The sequence below is a fragment of the Equus caballus genome, chromosome 7 (genome assembly GCF_041296265.1).
Source record: "Equus caballus isolate H_3958 breed thoroughbred chromosome 7, TB-T2T, whole genome shotgun sequence".
NCBI classification, from domain to species: Eukaryota; Metazoa; Chordata; class Mammalia; order Perissodactyla; family Equidae; genus Equus; species Equus caballus.
The window spans coordinates 62,766,712-62,787,486 of record NC_091690.1 but is presented as its reverse complement, the minus strand read 5'-3'; the positions used below and the strand labels follow the sequence as shown (position 1 = coordinate 62,787,486).

The 20,775-nt window shown below is 35.4% G+C and overlaps 1 protein-coding gene across 16 annotated transcripts in view; it reads right to left on the bottom strand.

Annotated features, from left to right (window-relative positions):
* Positions 1 to 20,775, bottom strand: part of DLG2 (discs large MAGUK scaffold protein 2) — a 1,837,299-nt gene that overhangs the window by 1,474,204 nt on the left and 342,320 nt on the right. For 9 of the 16 annotated variants that reach the window (XM_023646512.2, XM_023646513.2, XM_023646509.2 and 6 more), the window contains exon 4: positions 1,656 to 1,751. The exons of the other annotated variants lie outside the window; for them this stretch is intronic. In XM_023646512.2, the coding sequence (XP_023502280.2) occupies positions 1,656 to 1,751 (96 nt within the window). The remainder of the gene's footprint in view (positions 1 to 1,655; positions 1,752 to 20,775) is intronic. 16 annotated transcript variants of the gene reach the window in all.

Genomic DNA, 20,775 nt, shown 5'->3' with positions numbered 1-20,775 from the left:
TCATTAAAGCCTCATAACTAGCCTATCAGATAAAGAAACTGAAGATTTTAGAGTTTAAACAGCATAGGCTAGCAATATGTTTTCCCATGATAAAAACACAAAAGTTTCCCTAACATATTTGCCAGCACTTATTTAATTTAGCTGCTTGACAAGTTGGCACATTTGTATCCTACTACGGCCTGATGACTTCATTTTCAGGAAGCAAAAATACAAATATCCTCTTGGACAGTCAGGAAGTCTGAAGATTTGTTTTCTAAGTATTCATGAACCCAGTATGGATGTCCACTCTCCCTCTCCTCCTTTGGAGAAAAACAGTGCAGCTGCCAAATTAGATGACTTCCTTTCCTGGAAGCACATTTAGCATATTATAACAGTCTCAAATAGTTTAAATAACAGCTTCTATGTTAAACGAAAACATTTTTCAGCAGAGGAGACAATGGTCTTTTATAGAAGTATTCTATAAACTGGTGACTAGTTAAATTTGTCTCTAGGTTCCACGATTTCCTTAAAAAGGGAAGGACAATTCACCATACAACCTTTCTTATTTTAACAAAATTCCTCACAGTAATGATCAAAATTCATAATTGGGATTGACTCAGAACTCTGTCCAAATCCCAAGACCAAGTCAAGAGCAGGAGGCTCAATCAATTGGCAATGCCAGAAAATCAGTCCTAGTTATAAATGATACTCAACAGAGAAATTGTTCCTTTACTGACGTTTACCACTCATTGAGTATCAGTAGACATATCACCCTATATTTGAAGGCAACTTGCAGGCCTATGCAGCCATGTAGACTGTCTCTGCTTGCTAACAGAAGATTTAGAAGAAAGACAAGAAGAAACATCATTAAAGGTATATTTCAAGAAGTCTCAAAAAATCCAATTCCTGTGAAATAATCTCCCAAAAGAATTTTATGTATGCTTTAAATACTTAATCCATGTTCATAAAAATAATATTTGTGATTTATTTTCATTGTTTTCATGATTAAACTTGGTGTTTTTATTAATAAAGTGGAGAATGGAACCCCAATTTATATCACTGGGCCAAAGTAAATAAAGATCACTTTGTGACCACTGATCAGAAATAAATTAAATCTGAGTTGCCGATTAGTAAAATACTTGTACTTGGAAATACACATACTTTCCCAGGACTCAAGTTCTTCTTGATTTCATCATACAAAGCACTATAATCTCTTTAACATTACTCTGTAGATGATTGATTTTGATTTCCCATCTTGAATAAACACACATGATGACAATCATAAAAAAAAGTATGGCTGAAGTAGTTTTCAGATTGCTTAGGGGAAGATATTGCCAAAAAAAAAAAAAACACCCCAATAGGACCAGAAAACCACTACCAAAGGGTAGTGTGACAGTTTTTTAGAAGGCCTGAACCAGACAAGAGAAGTGAAGTAGCTTACAAAATGGTTGTGTGATCACCAGCAACTTAAAAATATACATCAAAACACAGAAAACAAAATTCTCAAAATGAAAACACACAACTATTCAAAATGATACACAGTCCATCTCAGCTCAATAACAGGAAGACCCAATACGCTGACCAGGCCAAGGCCAGAAATCAGGTTATACGCCACAGAGTACAAAACATATCTTGCCCATTAAACACAGAAACAAAGAAAACACTCTAACACTTACACTTGTCTTTTTGTCAGTTGCATTCTCAAAACACTGATTGTCTTTATTTTGCTCAATACATGAAGCATTTTCCTTTGGTCCACTGCAACCTACAAGCTAAAAAAAGTTTAAAAAATCAATACTTTTTGCTTTCTGCAACATGAATTAAATGTTTTTCAAAATTTTAACATGCCCATTAAAATATGAGACCTGAATAAATATTATTAGATATTGCTTATCGCAGTTTTAGAATATGAATGCACTGTCTAATCCATCTTTCTATTGCTCCCAAAGAGAAAACATAAAATGGGACAGTTATTCAAAGGCAAGTTTATAAATTTCAAAGCTTTTCACCAGGGAGTGTTGAACTTGGATTATTCAAATGTAAATTGAAGATCTGGTAAAAGCTGAACATGGTTAATGGGAAGATCAAGACAGAAGGGTTGATCTCATCTTATATCAGTTCTCATACTCACAGGAATATCTACTCTATGGTACCTGTTAGAGCCTCAGAACAAGCAGAGGCACTGAGTGCCTTTGTTCTGGACTATCTTTCAAGAATCTTTGTATAATTACAGCTTTGAATGATAGAAATAATGTCTACTTCCAGAGCAAAGGATAGGTTTGCTTACTGACCGTTGTAAAAGATTTGTGTTCCCTAAATTGAGAAATGTTATTCTCCGTTGTGTGTGAATGTATCACTTGGCCATCTTTGCATCGATGCCATGTAGGAATTGGGGCTTGAGGAACTGGTTCAAGAAAATGCTGTCTAGAGGCAGAGTGGAAATAGATCTCAAAGTGAAGGGAGCAATCAGGGATCCTGTCCTTCTTGAGATCTAAGGCTGGGAGAGCCCCTCTCTGCCTCCTGCTGCACACCAGAGGAAGGTGGGGGCTTGGGGTTCAAGATGATGATGTAGGAAGATCCTGAACTCAACTCTTCCCATGGACATACTGCTACATGTGAAACAATTTCCTTTTAAAAAAACCTAAAGGCTGGCTGAGTGACAATTACAAATTGGGCAAACAAAAAGAAAATCACATCAGAGCAGGTAGGAGAGGCTGGAACACAATCTTGCCATAAACCCCACCCCCAGAGTGGGGACCTATGACCTCTTGGAACTCAAAACCCAAGCTTCTCCCTGAGGAACAAAGGGTTCATATCCCATATCAGGCACCCCAACTTTTAAGACATGCACTTGGGAGATGAGCCCCCAAAACGTTTAAGTTTCAAAATCAAAGAGGTGCCAGGCCCAACACCCACAAGACAGTAGAGATCTGAGAAACACCTCTTAAAGGGTTCATGTGCTTGGACTCACACACCCCAGGGTCCAGCTCAGAGGCAGACTATCATGCTCAGACTTAAAGTGAAGGAAGCTCATCTGCTTATATTAGAACCTTGGCCTGAGGGCCAAGCATCCAATTTAACACACACATCTAGGAGCCTACTAAAACACTCCTGGGATGGAGGCTGGCAGGTACCATCTTTGTGCTGTCCCTTTGCTGTTTTCCAGATCACCAGTATCTCCCAAAAGGGAGACTTTATACACATCTGGTGCCCCAATTTTTGTGGCTGCTTCCCAGGGGCATGCCTCTTGATTGCCTGGCTGTGGAGGCCAGGGGAACTTGCATTCCTGGTCACATTGGACTGTAATAATCAGTATCATCCAGAAAGGAGCTCATACACCTGTCTAGAACCCTGATTTTTGTGACTGCTGCCAGGGGCCACCTCTACATGGCCTGGCTCTGGTGGCCAGGGAGGCTTACACTTGTGGGTCCCACAGGACAATAACTAACAAAGAAAGAGTTTTTAAATAGCTACCACCCCGAGGGTACAGCAAGAGGCAATAGACCTAGGAGTTCAGTCTTTCTACAAAGGAGACCTATTTTGCTAGTCATCTTGACTGTGGCCTGGAGAGGCAGGCTTCTAAGGCATCTAGGGGCTGACGGTAATCCTTTCCAGAGACCTCAGAGAGCAGCGCTATCTTTGAGCTCACCTTCTGCCTTGCTCCAGAGCACCAGTGTCTCCTCGAGGGGAGCTTTACATGCATCTGGTGCCCAGGGGCTACCCCTTGGATCACCTGGTGCTGAGAGGTAGAGGGGCTTGCATTCCTGGGTCCCATGGGACCATGGCAATTGTAGCAAAGTGGCTTCTTTCGCAGAAAGCCCTGGAGCTTCAGACTGAGGGGCAGGCTTCAGTTTTGGCACACATTGAGTGGCCTATGGAGCTACTTTAAAGGAACAAGTCTATGGGTGCCATCTTGTCACTATCCCTTAGCCTTGCTTCAGCTCACTGGTATCTCCCAGAAAGGAGCTTATACACTTATCTGGAGCCGTGAATTTTGCTATTGCTACCCAGGGGACTCCTCCAGATCACCCATCTCTGGTAGCCAATGGGCCTTGTGCTTGCAGCCTCACAGGACTGTATATATTTGCATACTTTTCAAAGCTGCTGCCTGAGGGTCTGGCTTCCAGTCAGCCAGAATCTAAGTGCTGAGATCCTCCCCTTTGGGACACTGACAGGTCTTGGCACATCCTCAACCACTGGGAAATATTAAAATATAATAGGCTGCTTGGACAAGCATAGAGGTTCAAGAGATGACTAAGAGGTGGGGCAGTGCTAAAGGAAAAGGTTCATCTCCTACCCAAGGCCACTCCTTCAAGACTGGCAGAGGGGGTTGTTTCATTACTGTATAGAAACCAACAGAGAGAGTCAATCAAAATTAAGAAAAAGGCCTATGTTCCAGATGAAAAAATAAGATAAAACCTCAGGAAAAAACCCTTTATTAAATGCAGATAAGTAATTTACCTAATAAAGAGTTCAAAGTAATGGTCATAAAGATGTTCACAGAACTGGGGAGAAGAATGACTAAACACGGTGAGAACTTCAACAAAGAGATGGAAAATATAAGGAAGTACCAAATAGAAGTTATAGAGCTAAGAATACAATAACTGAACCAAAAAATACTCTACAGTCATTCAATAGCAGGTGATGAAGCAGAAGAAACTGAAAGACAAAGCAATGGAACTCACCCAATCAGAGTAGCAAAAGAAAAAAGAATGAAAAAATGTGAAGATAGTTTAAGAGAGTTATGGGACCACATCAAACAAATTAATATTCACATTATAGGGCTCCTGGAAGGAGAATAGTGAGAGAAAGGGGAAGAAATCTTATTGAAAGAGATAATGGCTGAAAACATCACCAACTTGGGGAAGGAAATAGACATCCAAATCCAGAAAGCCGAGAGAGTTCCAAATAAGATGAACACAAAGAGACCCACACCAAGACACATTATAATTAAAATGTCAAAAGTTAAAGACAAGAAGAGAATATTAAAAGCAATAAGACAAAAACAACTTGTTATGTACAAAAGAACCCCTTAAAACTATCACCAGATCTTTCAGCACAAACTTTGCAGGCCAGAAGGAATTGGTCCTCTATTCAAAATGCTAAAAGAAAAAACTTCCAACCAAGAATGTGCTACCTAGCAAAGTTATCATTCAGAACTGAAGGACAGATAAAGAATTTTCCAGACAAGCAAAAGATAAAGAAATTAATCACCATCAAACTGGCCTTATAAGAAATGTTACAGGGACTTCTTTAAGCTAAAAGGAAAGGGTGCTAATTAGGAACAAGAACTCATATGAAAGAATAAATCTCAGTGGAAAATTAAATATATATTAAAGGTAGTGGATTAATTACTTATAAAGCTGGTATGAGGTTAAAACAAAAAAGCAGTAAAAGTAACTATGATTACAATAATTAGTTAAGGGATACACAAGATAAAAAGATGTAAAATTACAGGCTGGCCCAGTGGTGCAGCGGTTAAGTTCACACGTTCCACTTCGGTAGCCTGAGGTTCGCTGGTTTGGATTCCAGGTGCAGAAACTCTGCATCACTCATCAAGCCATGCTGTGGCAGGTGTCCCACATATAAAGTAGAGGAAGATGGGCATTGATGTTAGCTCAGGACCTGTTTTCCTCAGCAAAAAGAGGAGGATTGGTGGCAGATGTTAGCTCAGGGCTAATCTTCCCCCTTCCCCCCCCCCCAAAAAAAGATGTAAAATGTGACATGGAAAACATCAAATGTGAGAGGAAGGAGTAAAAATGTTGAGCTTTAGAATAGGATCAAACTTAAGTTATTATCAACTTAAAATAGACTATTATAGATATAAGTTGTTATACGTAAGCCTCATGGTAACCACAAAGCAAAACCTGTAGTAAATACACAAAACATAAAGAGAAAGGAATATCAGCATACTACTAGAGAAAATCATCAAACCACAAAGGAAGAGAGCAAGAGAAAAAGAAAGTAACAGAGAGAAATTACAAAAACAACTAGAAAACAATTAACAAAATGGCAACAAGCACATACCTATCAATAATTACTTTAAATGTAAATGTACGAAATTCTCCAATCAAAAGACATAGACTGGCTGAATGGATAAAGAAACTAGACCCATCTATATGCTGTCTACAAGAGACACGTTTTAGATGTAAAGACACACATAGACTGAAAGTAAAGAGATGGAAAAAGATATTCCATGCAAACGGAAACCAACAGAAAGCTGGAGTAGCTACAGTGATGACTGTAAATATTTATACACTCAACATGAGAGCACTGAATATATAAAACAAATACTAACAGACCTAAAGGGAGTAATAGGCAACAATACAATAATAGTGGGGATTTTAATATCCCACTTACATCAATGGATAAGTTATCCAGACAGAAAATAAATAAGAAACATCAGCCTTAAACAACTTGTTAGACCAGATGAAATGAACAGATATTTACAGAATATTCCATCCAAAAGCAACAGAAAACACATTCTTCTCAAGGACACATGGAACATTTTCCAAGATAGATCATATGTTTGATCACAAAATAAGTCTTAATAAATTTAAAAGGACTGAAATCATATCAAGTATATTTTTTTACCACAATGGTATGAATCTAGAAATTAATTACACAAAGCAAATTGGAAAATTCACAAGTATGTGGCGATTAAACAACATGCTACTGAAAAACTAATGGATCAAAAAAGAAATCAATGGAGAAACCAAAAAATACCTTGAGACAAATGAAAATAGTAATGTAACATACAAAAATATATGGGATACAGCAAAAGCAGTTCTAAGAGGGACGTTCATAGTGATAAATGCCTACCTCAAAAAACAAAAAAAGTCTCAAATAAACAACCTAACTTTACACCTCAAGGAACTAGAAAAAGAAGAATAAACACAGCTCAAAGCTAGGAGAAAGAAGGAAATAACTAAGATTAGAGCAGAAATAAATGAAATGGAAACTAAAAAGACAATAGAAAAGATCGATAAAAATAAGAGGTGTTTCTTTGAAAAGATAAACAAATTCGGAAATCTTTAGCTATACTCACCAAGAAAAAAGAGAGAGAACTTAAGTAAATAAAATCAGAAATGAAAGGGGAGATGTTACAACTGATACTACAGAAATACAAAGGATCATAAGAGACTACTGTGAACAATTATATGCCAACAAATTGGACAATCTAGAAGAAATGGATAAATAGGTAGAAACATACACCCTACCAAAAGTGAATCATGATGAAATAGAAAATCTGAACAGACCGATTACTAGCAAGGAGATTGAATCAGTAATCAAAAACCTCCCAACAAACAAGAGCCCAGGACCAGATGGCCTTGCTGGTGAATTCTACCAAACATTCAAAAAAGAATTAATATTAACCATTCTCAAATTCTTCCAAAAAATAGAAGAGGCAGGAACTCTTTCAAACACAATTTATGAGTCCAGAATTACCCTGACATATAAACCAGACAAAGATGCCACATAAAAAGAAAATTACAGGCCAATATCCCTGACGAACACAGATGCAAAAGTCCTCAACAAAATATTAGCAAACCAAATTCAACAATACATTAAAAGAATCATATACCATAATCAGTGGGATTTATTCTAGGAACGCAAGGATGGTTCAACATCCTCAAATCAGTCAATGGGATATAGCACATTAACAAAATGAAGGATAAACATCATATGACCATCTCAACAAATGCAGAAAAAGCATCTGAAAAAATTCAACAGCCATTTATGATAAAACTCTCAACAAAGCACATATAGAGGGAGCAAACCTCAACATAATAAAGGCTACGTATGACAAGCTCAGAACTAACATCATACTCAACAGTGAAAACCTGAAAGCTTTTCCTCTAACATCAGGAACAAGACAAAGATGTCCACTCTCACCACTTTTATTCAACATAGTATTGGAAGGCCTAGCCAGAGCAATTAGGCAAGAAAAAGAAATAAAAGGCATCTAAATTGGAAAGGAAGAAGTAAAACTGTCACTATTTGCAGATGACATGATATTATACATAGAAAACCCTAAAGAATCCATCAAAAAACTGTAAGAACTAATAAATGAATTCAGTAAAGTTGCTGGATACAAAATCAGTATGCAAAAATATGTTGTGTTTCTTAACACCAATAACGGAAGAGAAATTAAGAAACCAATTCTATTTACCACTGCATCAAAAAGAATAAAGTACCTAGGAATAAATTTAGCCAAGAAGGTGAAAGACCTGTATGTTGAAAACTACAAGACATTAATGAAGAAATTGAAGAAGACACAAATAAATGGAAAGATATTCTGTGCTCAAGGATAAGAAAAATTATTATTCTTAAAATTTCCATACTACCCAAAGTGATATACAGATTTAATGCAATCTCTATCAAAATTCCAATGGTATTTTTCACAGAAATAGAACAAACAATCCTAAAATGCTTATGAAACTACAAAAGACTCTGAACAGCCAAAGAAATCTTGAGAAAGAAGTACAAAGTGGAGGCATCATGCTCCCTGATTTTAAACTATATTACAAAGCTATAGTAATTAAACAGCATGGTATGGGCATAAAACCAGACACATAGATCAATGGAACAGAATAGACAGCCCAGAAATAAATCCATGCATATATGGTTAATTGATTTACAACAAAGAAGCCAAGATTATACAATAAGGAAAGGACAGTCTCTTCAATAAATGGTGCTGGGAAAATTGGACAGCCATATGCAAAAGAATGAAACTGGACCATTCTCTTACACCATACACAAAAATTAGCTCAAAATGGATTAAAGACTTGAACATAAGACTTGAAACCTTAAAACTTGTAGAAGAAAACAAAGCCAGTAAGCTCCTTGACATAGGTCTTGGTGATGATTCTTTGAATCTGATACCAAAAGCAAAAGCAACAAAGGCAAAATAAATAAGTGGGACTACATCAAACTAAAAAGCTTCTGCACAGCAAAGGAAACCATCAACAAAATGAAAAGGCACCCTATTGAATGGGAAAAAATAATTGCAAAACATATGCATATCTGATACAGAGCTAACATCCAAAATATACGAAGAATTCATACAACTCAACAGCAAAAAAGACCCAATCTGATTAAATAATGGGCAGAAGACCTGCATAGATATTTTTGCAAAGAAGACATATAGATGGCCAACAGTTACATGAAAAAATGCTCAACATTGGTAATCATCAGGGAAATGCAAATCAAAACCACAATGAGATAGCACCTCACACTTGTTACAATGGCTATTATGAAAAAGACAAGACACAACAAATGTTAGTGAGGATGTGGAGAAAAGGGAACCCTTGTGCACTGTTGGTGGGAACGTAAATTGCTGCAACAACCATGGAAAATAGTATGGAGGTTCCTCAAAAAAAAAATAAAACTAGAACTACCAAATGATTTAACAATTCAACTTCTGGGTATTTATCCAATGAAAGCAAAAACACTAATTCAAAAAGATATATACACCTCCATGTTCATTGCAGCATTATTTACAACAGCCAAGATAAGGAAACAACCTAAGTGTTTACTGATGAATGAATGGATAAAGAAATTGTGGTGTAAATACACACACACACACACACACAATGGAATAATATTCAGCCATAAAAAGAATGAAATCTTGCCATTTGCAACAGCATAGATGGACCTGGAAGGTATTATGCTGAGTGAAATAAGTCAGACAAAGAAAGACAAATACTGTATGATCTTTCTTATATGCAGAATCTAAAAAAAAAAAAACGGAAGGAAAAACAAAGCTCACAGATACAAAGAGCAGCTCGGTGGTTCCAAGAGGTGGGAGTAGGGGGTCAGAGAAATGAGTGAATTTACTTTTTTTTAGTTTAAATAAATTGAATAAAAATTTTTAAAAAATACTGTTTAGGTGCTGCTATAGTTGCAAATAATACAGTCCTTTGTCCTCATCCTAGGAGTCTTCTGACAGTATCCATAAAACTGTGGCAGAGTTCTTGGCTTAGAAGTAGGGTAAAAATCTTAGACCTTTCACAGTTGATAGTTGCAGTAACAAGGATAAAACGCTGACAGAGTAATGGTTTTCTGGAAGAGAAAAGATCAGGGACTTATAGCCTGACGAAAGGGATTTCTGGGACATCTCTGGGAAGTGGTAGCAAACATGTTGACCAAATTCTAAGTTCAACTGCATAATAATGGTCCCCTACATTTTTTTTTTTTTTTTTTTGAGGAAGATTAGCCCGGAGCTAACATCCACTGCTAATCCTCCTATTTTTGCTGAGGAAGATTGGCCCTGAACTAACAGCTGTGCCCATCTTCCTCTACTTTATATGGGGGATGCCTGCCATGTCATGGCTTGATAAGAGATGCAGAGGTCGGCACCCGGGTCCAAAGTGGGGACCCCTGGGCTGCCGAAGCCGAGTGTGTAAACTTAACTGCTACATCACTGGGCTGGCCCCAATTATCCTCCACTTTAATGGCTGTTAATGAAAAGGAATTTACAAAGTGGTTGCAGGTCAAGTACTGAGAAATAAACTCAACTTAAGAACAACTTAGAATATAAACAAAATGAAAAATGAACTTAGCATTATGTATGTTTGCATAACTGGATAAGACAAATCCACTCAACAAGATTTTAAGCTCCTTGAAGGCAATGAAGGTACTACTATCTTTGTATCTTTTATGTGCCTCAACAAAATAAATGAGCATAGATATTTATTGAACTATTTAATTACACAATGTTTACACTGTGTCCTGACAAATATTTACCAACTTGACTTTAAATGTATTCATCTTTTATATATACCAGAAAAGTTTCTATTTAAAAGAATCTTATAGCGATTTTTTTTAAAAATCTGTAATTCTTCTGTAAGGTAAATAAGCACTCAAATGACTTAATTGTTTTGTGGATTTATTCGTTTGGTTTTTAAACTTATTTTATTTTTTAATTTCTTTACTTATTTATGGTATTTTGCTCGAACCTGGAATTTTTTTCTTTGAAAATGAATGTCAGTACTGGTGAGCATAATGCACAAAATCTGTGTCTTTTCAAGAACCAAAAGTCTTATAAACTCCAAAAAGTGAGCGAAACAAGCTCTGCAATGCCAGGCCACTGGGAAGCGCTGCCCTCTGTCATCCTCTATGAATGTGAACTGCACAGATTAGTCCGGGACCTGTCCTAGCTGTTCTCTGGAATAGTCCAATCCTATTAATATTTTCTGGTCTCTACATTTATAAAGCACCTAGTTTTACTTCAGTTTGTAATAACCTCTTCAGATATAAGAAACCTTGCAAACTACAGAAGCAGTGTGGTTTGCACTGTGAGACTGAATACTCTTTCAAGTCATAGCCAACAAAATGATGCTGCCTTACAGACTCTACCTCAGCATTACAAACAACAGATGAATTTAAACAAAGTTGTTTCTTTTACTGAGAGAAGAGTAAACTCCCTTATTATAGCCCTGGAGATAAATTCCTCAGGGTTTCTTGAAAAGTTGGACAGGGAGAAACAAAACTAGGCACTACCTAAGAGGTTAAAAGAAGAGAGGACCAATTTTCAAGAAAGGTCCTCAGCCTATTCATTGATTCAACAAACATTTATTAAATTCTATTACATGCGAGGCATTGCACTAGGTGTTATGGGGAAAGCACAAATAAGATGTGGTCTATAACCAACAATAACAAATTTAATGTAAGAAAGGAAATAAGATATATACCAAACTCATTATAAAATTAGGTAGAAGGCTTTGAATGTCAAAAAAGTACAGATAAAGTGCTCTGGAAATTCATAGGTTCAGTTCAATAAACATTTAAATAATGCTTAGTATGAGAGACCTTTAAGGAACTCAGAGTGAAGTACGTGAGACAATTATATAAACTGATCATCTCAATTCAAGTTTCAAGTATTAGAAACATGCAAAGAACGCCATGGTAAAACAATTTGAGACATTAGCAGGGCCATAGGACAACAAAACAAAATTACGTAGCTACTGAACTACATTTATTTGGTGTTGCTGAAGCATGAGGCAAGGAGTTGTAAAAAATAAAATAGAAAAGGCAAAGCGGAAGCCAGTTTAGGAGGGTCCTAGACATTAAGCCAAAGAATTTAGATTACTTCATAAAAAATAGGGAAACAAAGAAGGGCTAAGGGTAGAGAAAATGGGGAAGAAGTATAAGAGTCAAAATGGAGAAATATTTTAAAATTAAAAGTACACATTTATTTATTTATTGTTTTATATTTTTCCTTAATTGTAAAATGCATTTTAAAATAATTTGAGGCTTAAAACATGTTGCAGAAATAGGACAAAGAATACCATGTTCCCTCACACACATTTCCAAAATGTTAACATTATAAATAACTACAGTACAATTATACAAATCAAGAAAATAACATTAATACAATATTATTATCTAACACATAGACTTTATTCAAATTTTACCAATTATCCTGCTAATATCATTAGTTTTTGGTCCAAGGCCCAATCCAGGATCATTTATTATACTATTTTTCATGTATTTTTAATTTCTTTTAATCTGGAACAATTACAGTCTTCCTATGTCTTTTAAAACCTGGATATTTTGAAGAGTACTGAACAGACATTTTGTCAAATATTCTTAATTTGGGTTTGGCTAATATTTCCTTATGATTAAATTCAGGTTATACATATTGTACAAAAGTGTGTTTCCTAGTGTGCCATTATTAGAAGGCACATGCTGTCAATTTGTCCCATTGACTGGTAATGTTATCTTTGATCACTTGGTTAAGGTGGTTCTGCCAGGTTTCTCCACTGTAAAGTTATTATTTTCCTTGAGTAATTAATAAGAATCTTGTAGAAGATACATTGAGTTTAGATAAATACCCTGTATGTCACCCACCTCCACTGACTAATTTTAGCATTGATTGGATATTCTTGCTTGAAACAATTACTACTATAGAGGTTGCCAGTGGTGATTTTCTAATTTCCTCATTCTTTCATACCTGTTAGTTGGCATTCGCCTATAAGGAAGAGCTTTCTCTTGTCCTTCATTTGTTTAATTCATTCACATACTTTCACCAGTATAAACTCATGGTTTTCCATTCTATTGTATGTGTTATAATGCATTACTATATTTATTTTGTTGTTCAAACTGTCCCAAATTTGGCCATTTCGATTCCCTTCAAGTTGGCCCCTGTGTCCTTTTGAGATATCTCCATTAAGTTTTGAGTACTTTGTTTCTTTCTAGCAAAGTGAGATGTTCCAAGTTTATTTTGTACTTTCTTTCTTCACCCTAGCCTTGGAATCAACCATGTCTCCAAGGAGCCCTGTTCCATTTGGTGGAGAATGATATTTAGAAGCCAAAATACGAGGCCTAGTTGTGTTCACTCTTACTGAGTATCACTGCTTCTAGGCCCTCTCAACGGACAAAGCCAAGAAATTATATATATGTTTATACATGTATTTATATTTACATATATATAAAATATATGTGTGTACATGTATATACAAAGAGAAAAAGAGAGGTCTATCTGAACTCTCTGCTTTGTATTATCCACAATATATTTATTTATTTAATCTTTGAAAATTCATTATGCAGTTTTGCAAATGCTAACTCATAGCCTTGTGGCAAAAAAAACTAACTAAAGGTTCATCTTTTTACCATTAATCTTAGTGAAGATAGTCAAAATCTGTTTTTCAAAATTAATTGTGTTAATTCTTTTCTCTCCTTCAAAGTGCTTATATCATTCATTTATAATAGTTATGCTCATTTGTTTGTGCTCCGTTTTGTTGTGATTTTTTTATTATTTATTTGTTTATTTACTTATTTATTTATTTATTTATTTTTATTGTGGGCTCAGCCTCCATGGGGCCTCCATCCAGAAGCCTCTACAGCCTCCAATTCTGGCTCCTCCTCTGGCTCTGGCTCTTGGTTCATTTCTTTTTTTTCATCATATATTTGCTTGCAAGCAGATAATGCACCATGAACATTCCTCTCTATTAATGAAAACCTTTCAGTGTTGGGGTCCATGTTTTCAAACTTTTTAAGGGGTTTGTTGACCTTTTTAACATCCATTGTAGCCCATGTGAAGAAACCAATCCAATATACCGAGCAATAGAATCAACCTGTGGAGTCCATCGGTTCAACCAGGAGCTGGAGGCCAGAGCTGGCCTTGATCATGGACAGCCACGAGGCCAGGCTCTACACATCTCTGTCTTCCACCTCAGGGTTCCCAGCATACTCAGAGTAGCTGTCCAGCTCCATCCAGCTCCCTCCAGCTCACCAAGTGCCACAGACCCCAGCGGCCAGCTGTTAGGTTTCCAGGGCAACCAGAGGTATCAATTATTCACTTTTTGAATGTGAAACACTAATGCAGTTTTAAAATTCACAACTATACAAAAAGGTATCTTCAGAGAAGAGGTACTCTCCTCCTATTCCTTTTATTTCAATATAATCATCCTCTGTAAATAAAGAATATCGTTAATGTCTAACTTATTCTTCCTATTTTTACTCTTGCACAAATGAGGAAGTATATGTATCTGTTTTCATTTCTCCTTTCTTACATGAAAGATAGTATATTATAGATATTCTTTGGTGCTTTGCTTTTTTTTCACTTTAGCAGTATATCCTGGAAATAACTCTATATTAGTTCACAGAAATCTTTCTCATTTTTTGCACACTTGCATAGACGTCAGCCAGACTTTTTCAAGGTTTACAATGACAAAGACTTCTGCTTCCAGCCATAATGGAGTACCTGGTACTGGATAAGACCAACTACCATAAACGACAATAAAGCTCGATAAAATATATGAAATAACACTTCAGATTTTTGACAACAGGCAATGCAGGACGGTAATTCCCTGAGAAAACAGAAACATACGAAGTGAACCACACAATTTCTCTGACTTTCTGCCTGGAGGTACTTTCTAAACTGAGAAAGTACTAGAGATCAAATAAAGAACAGAGGCCTCTCTGAGCTGAAGAGGTTGAGATCAGAATTCAGAGCTGCCAAAGGAGCTGAAATTTGCAGAGTTAGGGTACCAGAGAGGAGAAATCTCAGAAGAGAAGTTGCTCCAGAAATTTGCATAGAGTTTCTCTTAAGTCTTTGTCTTAATAAAACACTACTCATGCAGAAAGAAAGAATCTGCAATGCCTGGCATATAATAGCTACTGGGGGGCCAGCCCCAGTGGCCTAGTGGTTAAGTACAGTGCACTCTGCTTCAGCGACCTGGGTTTGGTTTCCAGGCATAGACTTACACCACTCATCAGTGGCTATGCTGTGGCAGCTCCTCACATACAAAATAGAGGAAGATTGGCAACAGATGTTAGCTCAGGGTGACTCTTCCTCAGCAAAAAGAGGAAGATTAGCAACAGATGTTAGCGCAAGGCAAATATTCCTCAGCAAAAAATAAAATGAAATAGCTACTGGGGAACTATAAGCTGAATAGAGATTCCAGAGGTTGAATATTGCTGAGAGATATGTTATCTGTCCAGCCAGAGGGGAGAGACAATACTCAACACTCCAGGAATTCAAATTGAGGACCTAGAAAAGCCACGCCTTAGGAATAGAACTACCCTGTACTTACAATAATGGTTATTCTAGAGCTGTTACAACACAGCTTTAAAAACAAGCCTTGCAAGGATTATGCTTATCTGTCAGTAAATTAATTGCCTGCCAGAAGAAGACGCAACATTATTTAAAGGAGGATAACAAAATCCAAACTCTCAAAATAAAGAATCCATAGTATTCAGCATGCAATCAAAATTTACTACTCATGCACAGAAGTAGAAAAATGTGATCTATAACCGAGGAGGGAAAGCCAAATCAACACAAACATATCCAAATATGTCAAAAACATTAGTTAACTAATTTTAAAGATTTTAAAGCAGCTATGATAAATATGTTTAAGAATTTAAAAGAAAAATTGAACATAATGAGTGAACAGGTGGGAAAATATTAATAGAGAAAGGCAAGTATAAAAAAGAACCAAAACAGAAATTCAAGACCTAAAAAATTCAATATACAACATAAAAAATGCTACTGAATGGGCTTAAGAGGAGAATGGCTACTACAAAATAAAATATTAGTGAATTTCAAGATGAGGCAATAAAAATGTTTCACAGACGAAAACTAAAATATAAACATTTAAAAAGACCTGCAGGAAAATATCTCACAGTCTACTACACATGTAATTGAAGTTCCAGAAAAAGAGTAAAGACAGATTGGGATAGAAAAATATTTAAAGAGATAGTGGTGAAGTTTTTCCAAATATGATGAAACATACAAATCCAGAAACCCAAAAACTTCAACAAACTCCACACAGGATAAACACAATGAAAATTACACTCGGGCACATCAAAGTCAAATCAATGGAAACCAAAGATGAACAAAAAACATCTTAAAATCAATCAGTAAAATAGATACATTACAGACTAAAGAAAAATAATACAATGACTGATGACATCTAATCAAGAACAAAGGAATTCAGAATTCAATGGAAAGATATCTTTAAAGTACTGGAGAAAAAGAAAAAAAATTCCTCTCATTCTGCAATTCCATATCCTATAAAAATATTCTTTACAAAAATGAAAGCATAATAAAGAAATTTTCTCATGATAAAATTTGAAAGAGCTCATCATGAAAAGACCTTAACACAAGAAGTATTAGAGGAAGTTCTTTAAGCTGAAGAAAGATGACACAAAAAAGATCCTCAGATCTATGCTAGGGAACGAAGAGTACAAGAAATAATAAGTATGTAGATAATTTTTCTGTAATATCTTAATTTTTAAAAATTTCTTTAAAGCAAAATAATAACAATATATTAGGGGGTTTACAGTTTGGTTAAAAGTAAAATGTATGACAATAACGACACAAAGAATAGTCAGCGGTAAATGGAAGTATACTGTTGTAATATTCTTACATTATATGTGAAGCAGGAAATAACTCAGTACAGTCATGCGTCACTTAATAACTGGGCTATGTTCTGAGAAATGCATTGTTAGGCAATTTTGTCATTGTGCAAACATCACATAGTGTACTTTCACAAACCTAAATAGTATAGCCTACTACACACCTAGACTATATGGTACCAATCTTATGGGACCACTGTTGTATATGTGGTCCATCATTGACAGAAACATTATTATGCAGTGCATGACTGTGTGATAAATTAAGGACATTTATTGTAATACTTAGGGCCACCACTGAAATATAAAGCTAATAGAGGTGATAAAATGGAATTCTAATAAATATTAAGTTAATCCAAAAGAAGGCAAGAAAGGAAAAGAAAAAATGCCATCATCATCATCATTATCACTAGTAATAACATCTTTGTAGAAAACTAAGTTGGCCTTACTATAGAAATTCAAATCTTACTCCACCAGTGATTAGAATAAGGGAAAAAGAGAGAACCATGGGAGGATAACCAGAGAGTAAAATATTAATGAACGAGAACTAATCTGGACCTAAAATCTAAAAATTATTTCCTCATTTGAATTTGTGAATTTGTCAATTCAACTAATATATATTAACCACCTACTCTATGCCAAGTGTAAGAGAATCACTGTTCAATATAACAGGGTCACTGCCTTTAAGTTGCAGACTGCTTAGTTGAGAAGATAGAAACTAAACAACTGGCTACAGAACTCTGGTAAAAGCTGTGAATAATTCTGCTGAGAAAAGAGGACAAGTGTCAAGAAAATTACAAAATGTCTTATTAAAGCAGGCCTAGAACATTTAATAATATGCCCCAGATAACACTCTACTTACCAAGCCTATCAAAAAATAATAAAATAAATCAAAGCAATGTTAGCAAAGGCTTGAGGGAGAGGTATTATTCTTCATAGTAGATTTGAATACAAATTGGTACAACACTTCTGGAGAGTTATTGGGAAATATCTTTTAAAGGCCTTGAAAATACAGCTACCCATTGAGCCAGTAACTTTACTTATAGAAATATATACTAAGGAAATAGAGATGCACATAAAATGTATATACCAGAATGTTCATTGTAATTTTATTAATCACAGTGAAATAACCTATATGTCTTAAAATTGGGGAAAACATAATAAATAATAGTTATGTTTCCTGTCAAGATGACCCAGTGAATTTAATTTACATCACACTCCTTCTGTTCTAAATACCCAACAATGATAGCTACTGTAAGAAAGTGGGAAAACAAAAGGTATAGCTAGGATCTAAAACAATATAAACATCTCTGTGGATCAGAAATGAAACAAACATTCAGTGCAGTAAAAAGAGAATCTACAAAGACTAGCTCATTGCCAGGAATAGAGTCAACCGGAATGCTGGCTCTACAATTTTGTGAACGCCCCTACATTACAATGGAAAAGAAATGAAACACTGTTATAAAAACTGGTAATGGACTAGAAGCCCTAGAGGCCAAATGGAAGGTAACCACAAATTCCATATAGAAATTACTTCCCATAAATTTATACTGGTAAAAATAAATGAATAAACAAATAAGGGAGAAAGGAAAACTCTTCCTTAAAGGAAAATGCCAATTAATAAGTATAAAAGAAGTGAAGGAATTAGAAAACCACTAACTGGTAACCTCCATAGTAATAATTGCTTCAGGCAAGAATGATCAGTGAATCCTAAAATTAGTGGATGGAAGTGGGTGAAACACAGGATATTGATCTAAACTCAAAGTATCTCCTACAAGATTCTCATTAATTACTCAGGAAAAATAGCAACTTTACACTGGAGAATCTGGAAGCTATCTTAATCAAGTGAACAAAGTTAGCATAATCAGTGGTTGGACAAATAGACATTTTAGATACTTTCATGTATTGAGAAGGACATATCTCTTTTGTAGTTCTCCTGCCAGAAATGCACGATCTGAATTTAATCATAAGGAAACACCAGAAAAACCCAAAGCGAAGACTATTTTACAAAATAAATGTCCTCTGATAGAAAAAGCTTTTAAAGAACTGGCCCAGACAAAGTGAAGTACGTACTCAAACAAATGAAAGTAAAACTGAAAATCATCAGAGATAAAGTGAAAATTTTAAGAGCTACAAGACAGGAAAGACTGATTAACTACAAAAAAAAAAAAAAAAACAATTAAGCAGGTTCTCCTGAGCAACAATAGAGACCAAAACACAACAGAATGTATATTCACAGCGCCAAGAGAAAATAACTGCTAACCTAAAAGTTTATATCCAGCTAAATTATCACGCAAAAGTGAGAGTTCAGGCATACAAATACTAAGATAATTTAACAATCAAGACCCTTACAAAGATAATTATTAAAGGACATACTTTAGCAAGAAGAGGGATCTCAGAGGAACACATAAGTACATGGATCAATGGTGAATCCAGAAATTAATAAAATAAATCATAATTCTAATATGCCATTGATTTTAAATAAAAACTAATTTTTATGTTCAAATAAGGATAAGTTAGGAGATTGGAGTGTTCAATAAGTTAAGGTATATTAAGGTCTTTGACATATTTGAGAGACAGCGTACTTAATACTTTTAGATTTTTTAGAGTAATTTATAGATTATTATGTATGCCAAAAAGATAACCAATAAAAGAATGGAAATACAATCAGAAGTTTCTAAACCAGCAGAGGAAAAGATAAAAAGCAAATACAGAAATATTTTCAGTACAATAGGAGACACAAATGGATGGATAAGGTAGAAAGAAAAAGGATGGTCAACAAAATAAAACTATGTTCTAAAATGACAGAATAAGTCTAAATATTTGGGGACTGACAATAAATGCAAATGAACTAAACTTACCTATTTAAAATAGATATCAGATTGGACAAAATAAATGTTAATGACAGTTAATATTTATTGACTATCTCCAGATGCTTTATGAGGATTTACTCATTGAATCATCACAATAATCTGTGAGGTCTGTATATTTTTGCATCCATTTTATAGACAAAAAAAATTGAGGCTTAGAGAAGTTAAATAAATTGCCTAAGAACACACAGCTGATAGGAGGTGGGGCTTTTTCCCCCCATGTAGTCTCACTCCAGAGTCCATATTCTTAGCCACCGTTCTATTCTGCAATGACTCAGTATAGTCATATGATCAAATGTTAGCTATCTATTAAAGATTATGCTACAGAAGAGTCTTTAAGGACATAAAACTGCCAGCAGAATTATTTTCAATGAAAAAAAGCATTGTACAATAGAATATTCACTAACAATATTCAACGTTTGTTAAAAAGAAAATATACATACACTCAAATACTGAGAAGAAAATCCACCAAAATATACTTGTGATTACTTCTGGATATTGTGATAGTAGATGACATTAATTTTGTTCTTTATATATTTCTATACTTTCCACAGTGAACAAAACTGTATGTTATTTTTATTAAAACTTTCTTTAATGAGCCTGTACAGTGCCTGGCACAAAGTAGATGCTTCATTAATGTTCAAGGAAGAAAGCACAACCACAAAGTCCTCTCATTAAGTAAAGATGAGTGCAAGCTACAGAAATGGGGATGTTGTGTGACCTGCCTATCAACACTTAGATCCTAGGGACAGATAAACTGTACCTTCTAGAAGATACGGCAAAGACCTGAAATCCTTACAAGCTGCCCTCTTGTGTTACTTTCAGGATCTGATTTTTTGATCCAACCTAACCTGTGGCTTCAGAAGTCTGAAAATAAAGGCCTTAGTGGCCTTAGCTGTAGAATGTGGTTAAATATCAGCACTAAACAGAGCATAGAACCTAGGAATGTTAGAGCTGCAAATATACTCATGGAAATTGCCACCTAGAAACTAGCTCTCTCACTTTTATACATCAGAGAAAAAGACAGAAGCAAAGAGATTTGTCCAATTTTACAGTTTCATAG